The following is a 6,254-nucleotide window of genomic DNA, read 5'->3' on the forward strand; positions in this document are numbered from 1 at the left end:
CATACATAAGAATCAAACATTTTACATAATCAAAACTAAAAAAATCCACAAGGCCATTCTCATGCATCCGACAGTATTTTTTACAATTTTTTGTTTAATTTATTATATATAAAAACCAAACATTTTAAATAATTAAAATTAAAAATCCATAAGGCCATTCTCATGCATCCACTAAAAAATAGTGTATTTGCACTAAAAGCAATTTTTTTTGTTTAAAACTAGTGTATTTAAACCGGTTGTTAGACTTTAGGTAAAGCAATAATACCTTCAATAGTTCAATTCACATCCAAACTCAATGGCTGCTGCTTCTTCTACTTGTGTTTCATCAACCATTCTTCATCGTCTTAATAACAACACATCATCATTATTATTATCATCCACAACAACATCGCGTCATCGCTCATCTTCTCTATCCCTCTATTCGCGTAACACTTCATCCATCGTCCAATTTTCCTCGAAAGGTAAGTAACATCTACACTTAATTCATAAACCCAACAGCCTTTTATAGGCGTACAAAAAGAAACTAACATACTCGACTAACACATTACTACTAATAATATAAATGCATAACAACGAAAGACGCTAATTGCTTGAAGAGAACCCACGTTTGTGCATGGGCATGGCATGTACTACGTGCCCGACACATTTCATATGGTATTAATAAGGCTTCTATTATTCTCACACCCCTAAATTTTATTTACACGTCCCTTTTCACTCTATCTCTCTCTCTCTATATATATATATATATATATATATGGGCTGGGAATTTAATCAAGATGGGTTAGAATGGGTTTTAAAATACCCATCTAAATTTTCACATGGGTCAAGATGGGTTTTTACTCCCTAAACCTAAAATACGCATCATCAACTTCAAGTCTTCAAACGAATCTTCATACAGATTACAGACGATAACCTAAAATTCGTTTCTGCTGCGTCCAGTGGTTATTTTGGTGCGATTCGTCTACAGACGAATCTCCATACAGCGAATCACATTGTTTGGATCATTCCTTTTTCGAGCTTCTTCCACCCTTGGCAGTTGATGTTAATTTGCAGGGTAGATACAATATGGTTGGATCTGATCCAACAATTGAAGTTATTGCTGGCATGTACCAAGATTATGTGTATATATGGCGTCTGTGTTCTATTTAGTACATCAGGCTACATGAGATTATATGGGGTCTGTGTTCTACCGGTTGCCCCTGTTTTGGCTATTTAGTGCTCTATTTAGTTTTACTTTCTATATGAGTACACTATTTAGTACATCAGGCTACATGAGACTATTACACACTGTATGATATATTAAATGATGTTATATCAGGGATCATTTCCATCACCCTAGATTTCTGTATGAACATATCAGTAGATTCCATCACCCTAGATATATAGTCCATATACAAACAAGTGAAATAAATGTTATTTCACTGCATAAAAAAGTGCCAAAAATACACACTGACTTAATGTTATCAAATTTTTCAGTCTTGGTACAGTCCAGTTCAGTCTTGAAACTATTACACATTTACACACTGACTTTTTTAATTTTTTTTTAATTTTCTGATGATGGCCCTGCAATCCCAAAGTTTTTTTTATTATTTTTTTTTGAATTTTTTGAATTTTTTTGATTTATTTTGATTTATTTTTAATTTTTTTGATTTTTTTTAAATTTTTTTGATTTTTTGACAAAAACCCATCTTGACCTAAACCCATTCTAACCCATCTCTTAATAAACCCATCTTAACCCAAACTCATTCTAAGAGCATTCACATCCAAGGCATCATATTCTCAGTGTGGTGTTTTTAAAATATAAAAAGTATAAAAAGTGGTTGTGAGTGGAGGAGAGAGAAAATGTTACTGTTCATCTGTATATTTGGGGGAACACTGTTCACCCAGTATAATTTTTTAATATATATTGAAAGTGGTTGTGAGTGAAGGAGAGAGAAAAATGTAATGATAAAGGTATAAAAATATTATTTAATTGAAAATGAGAGAGAAAAAGTATTTGTTTTTAGTGGAAATATATTGATATATGAGTTGTTTTTTAGTGAAATGTATGTATACTTTTAGGGGGTTGGATGTGAATGCTCTAACCCATACCCATCCTAACTCATTACTCAAACCTACCCAATCCACCCATTTTGCCACCCCTAGAAGGGAGGGATGTGTGAATATTAAATCCCATTAATAAATTTGTTTTAGGGTAAATTACTTTTTGAGTCCATGCGTTTTATGGGCTTTAACTACTTGAGTCCAAAAGCAAAAAGTTTAACGCCCTGAGTCCCTATAGTCACACACACACACACACACACATATATATATATATATTACAAAAAAATTATTCATTCCGTGAGTAATTTGTCGGAATTTCTGACACACTTCCTACGGATAGTAATAAATTAATTTATAAGTAACATATATTTTTATAAATAATAAAATTTTACATTTTAATATCATTAATTTTTATTGTTTATGAATAATTTTTTTATGATAAATTGGATTCATATGCATTTCCTACTAATAATGATTAAAATGAAAAACAATTCCATTGGAAAATGCCGACACTTTTCCTACACATACTGATTCCAACGAATTTCCGACTAACGGTTATAATGAAAACGAATTCCGTCGGAATTTTCCGACACTTTTCCTACGTAAACCAATCTGTCGCTTTTTTTTGTCACAAAACTAAGGCCTTTTCTTATTCGTAGGAAAAGTGTCGGAATTTTCGTTCGTAGGAAATGCGTAGGAAATTTTGATAGGAATAGTAGCAGTTTTCTAGTAGTGGTAGGTGGCACGTATCATTTTTATAATTATATGTATCTGTTACCGTTAGGTTTGGCGAAACCGTCGATTGAGAAGAAGAAATCGCCGGTTCAAACAGAAGCTGTGAAGCAGTTGACCGGTATTGTAACGAAAGCCGAGGGTTTTCGATTTGCCATTGTTAGTTCGCCATCTCTCTTTTTATTTTTTTAACTTTTTTTTTTTGTTATTGTTATTTTTTTTAATAAAAAAATTCTTTGACATTTTGTTATATGTTACTACTAGGTTGTCGCAAGGTTCAATGAGATTGTCACAAGGCCTTTGATGGAGGGTGCTTTGGACACTTTCAAGAAATATTCAGTGAGTGAAGAAGACATTGATGTATGTAACATCTCCCTTTATATATATTTATATTTTATCTATTGTCCTACTTTTTTTTAAAAAAAATGTATTTTAACATCCATATTTATATGTGGACTATAACCGAAATGCAACATGTTAAATAAGCTTCTAATAGTCGGTACTTGGGTATAATCAATCACTAATGATTTGAATTATCACATGCAATTTGATTGAACTGTTTATGCTCACTCGAGTATATTGTGACCAATGGTGGATCCAAAATTATCTTTTTTTTCGGGGGGTTCATTTTGGTATATTCTCACTATTTTATTCGAAATTATTCAAGGTTTCCACTAACCGAGGGAGTTTCTGGGAACCCAGCCCCCCCCCCCCCCCCCCCCCCCGGCGCGGATCCGCCACTGATTGTGACTAACATTATTGTGTTTAAACATGTTAGGTCTTTTGGGTTCCTGGTACTTTTGAGATTGGGTTGCTTGCTCAAAAGCTTGGACAATCAGGGAAATACCATGGAATTGTTTGTATTGGAGCTGTGGTAATATTATCATTCCCAACTTATATATTATATTTCCATAAGTAGAGTCGTTTAGGTTCGCGAGCTCGATAAGTGAAATGGGGTTCAGGCTCGTTTACTAAACAAGCTTATTTTTAGGTTCGGGCTCGGCTTGCCGACTCATTTACTAGACAACTTTAAATAAAGGATAAATGTTGCTAAATATTAATAAAAACTAATATTACGCTAGGGCTCGATAAGGCTCGACGAGCCTGACGAGCTTCACATGCCAGGCTCGAGCTCGGGCTCAATAAGGCTCGGCTCGTTTCGAGCTTTTTCTCGAGCCGATCTCAAGTAGTTTGCGAGCCATTATTTGGTCTAGATCTGCAACTGGGGCTCAAGCTCATTTGCACCCGTTTTCGAGCTTCTTATTATTTTTCGTTTACATTGTATGAAGTACCATAAAAAAATGAACGTTACCCCTGAAATTTCGGTGTAGATCCGCCACTGTTTTGTGTAATTGGTCAAACTTATTCGTATATGCATGTCAAATGCATGCTTGACATTAGGGATGAGCAAATCAGACCCGGTACCGATACCGAATTTACTGGACCGGGTACTTTTTCGGTACCGATTCGGTACCGACTTTTGACACTTTCGGTACCGGTCCGGTACGGTACCAGTTTTTACCCTCAAATACCGGTACCCTACCGGTACCGAACCGGGTATATTCGGTACCGGTACCCACTTTTGGGGATTTTCGGTACCGGTTCGGTACCGGACGGTACCGAGCTCATCCCTACTTGACATTGATGTCTGAATGAGTATAAGTATCTATGTTTTTTTTTCTAGATAAGAGGTGATACTACTCACTATGATGCTGTTGCTAATACAACTGCATCTGGAGTCCTTTCAGCTGGCCTTAATTCAGGTTCATTTTACATTTTTTTTATTTGAAGACTAACAAATTTAATTATAAGTTTTTGCTTGAGCTTGATTTCATATTATTCAATCACAACATTTTAGGTGTTCCTTGCATATTTGGAGTCTTGACTTGTGAAGACATGGATCAGGTATATTTATGATTGTCTTTATATGTTTTTCTTTACTCCAAATCTTTAATTTTATTACGGTTCTATCCAGGGATGGCCCAGAGCAAGTGCGGGGTGGGCGACGCTCTGAGCCCAAATTGAAATAGAGCCCGAAATAATTTATAATTTTATATATATATATATATATGTATATATTTAAAAAAGGGTCTGTATTTATAAACCAAAAACGTTAAAGCCCAATTTTTTCCAATTAAATTCAGAAGACCAACTGTTTTAGTGTGTAATGGATTAATGACTTGACCCAGATCAATAAACAAACATAATGGATTAATGAATAGGGCCCAAATTTTTTATCTCGTATAGGACCATTTTTCTTTTTTTTCTTTTTTTGTGATTTTCGGAGACGGCCAGGTTGTATCACATTTGACTATTTTCTCTTATTTTAGAAAATTTAAGCTATTTAGTTATCACCTCTATTGATTATACAAACAAGCTCTAAATATATGTATGTATGTATTAGGCTTTGAATCGTGCTGGTGGTAAAGTTGGGAACAAGGGCTCTGAGGCTGCTTTGACTGCTGTAAGTTGACTTTATTATATCATATCTTATCATATTATATTACATCATATCATATTATTTCATTAATTATATATTATATATTTTTAATAAAATGAAACATGAGATTTTGTGTACTAAAATCACACTACAGGCATTTAATTTCTTTATATTTATTTTTTTAGTTTTTACTACTTGACCCATTAGAGATAAGAAATACTCCAAAATCCAAATCGACCCGGTGATAAATAAATGGGTCAAAACACCTCCATAAAAGATTAGAAAAGGTTAGGAATTTACTACCATTAATATCTTCTGTTATTGCAGTGAATAATCCTAGTACTGTGATGCATAGTTTTATGTTAGCTAGTTAAATTGACAGTGAGGGGTGTGTATGTGCGCGCACACATGCACATTTTACCTCATTTGCAGAAGTTAACCTTTAAATTTTGGCTCATTTTTGTTAACTGTAATCTTTATCCGTACTGCAGATTGAAATGGCGTCTATTTTTGAGCATCATCTGAAGGCGTAATCGCTGCGAAATGGTCTAATCATGCAATAGGAACATGAGCCTGTTATTTAAACTACTTCATCCTTTTTTTGTTCTTTTTTGTTTGTAATTTGCATGAAAAATCACAAAAATGAAGAAAAATATTGTCTTGTGGTTTTGTTGAGTACATGAAAGATTTCAACATAATAATGGTGAGAATCAAGTGAAAAAACTTGAGAATGGATGTTGATTTAAGCAATATTTCAGTCATTTTATCACCCCTACCAAGTGAAAAAACATATGAACATAATAAGTTGGGTAAACTACACTTTTCGCCCTTTATGTTTGTATAGGATTGCAATAAGTGACCTTTAACTTCAATAATTATAGTCACAGTCCTTTATTTGGAAAACTCATTATACCCTAGGTCCTTTGGCCCTAACTTGGTTAAAATTTTTAGTTAAGTCACATGTGAGTAATTTTACTAGTATATTTTAAATGAATTTAAACAAAAAAAAAAAAAAAAAACTAACGAATCTCTCAGTATC

At 33.7% G+C, this 6,254-nt stretch overlaps 1 protein-coding gene across 1 annotated transcript; it reads left to right on the forward strand.

The window, feature by feature from the left end:
- The first annotated feature begins 279 nt into the window (after positions 1 to 279).
- On the forward strand, positions 280 to 5,965 carry LOC110897698 (6,7-dimethyl-8-ribityllumazine synthase, chloroplastic). The gene is made up of 8 exons (XM_022144430.2): positions 280 to 461; positions 2,828 to 2,934; positions 3,040 to 3,135; positions 3,554 to 3,649; positions 4,460 to 4,538; positions 4,634 to 4,680; positions 5,180 to 5,239; positions 5,707 to 5,965. Exons 1-8 carry the CDS (start codon positions 296 to 298, stop codon positions 5,746 to 5,748), a joined length of 693 nt encoding a protein of 230 aa, XP_022000122.1. The 5' UTR covers positions 280 to 295; the 3' UTR covers positions 5,749 to 5,965.
- Positions 5,966 to 6,254: the final 289 nt, after the last annotated feature.

Source organism: Helianthus annuus, chromosome 13, assembly GCF_002127325.2.
Source record: "Helianthus annuus cultivar XRQ/B chromosome 13, HanXRQr2.0-SUNRISE, whole genome shotgun sequence".
In the NCBI taxonomy this organism is placed as follows: domain Eukaryota; kingdom Viridiplantae; phylum Streptophyta; class Magnoliopsida; order Asterales; family Asteraceae; genus Helianthus; species Helianthus annuus.

What these genes read in the sequence shown, in the direction of transcription:
- LOC110897698 (XM_022144430.2), top strand. Translation starts at nt 296, where the DNA reads ATGGCTGCTGCTTCTTCTACTTGTGTTTCATCAACCATTCTTCATCGT. An exon ending in TTGTTTGTATTGGAGCTGTG is followed by an intron (nt 3,650 to 4,459) that starts GTAATATTATCA and finishes TTTTTTTTCTAG; the next exon opens with ATAAGAGGTGATACTACTCA. An exon ending in CTTGTGAAGACATGGATCAG is followed by an intron (nt 4,681 to 5,179) that starts GTATATTTATGA and finishes TGTATGTATTAG; the next exon opens with GCTTTGAATCGTGCTGGTGG.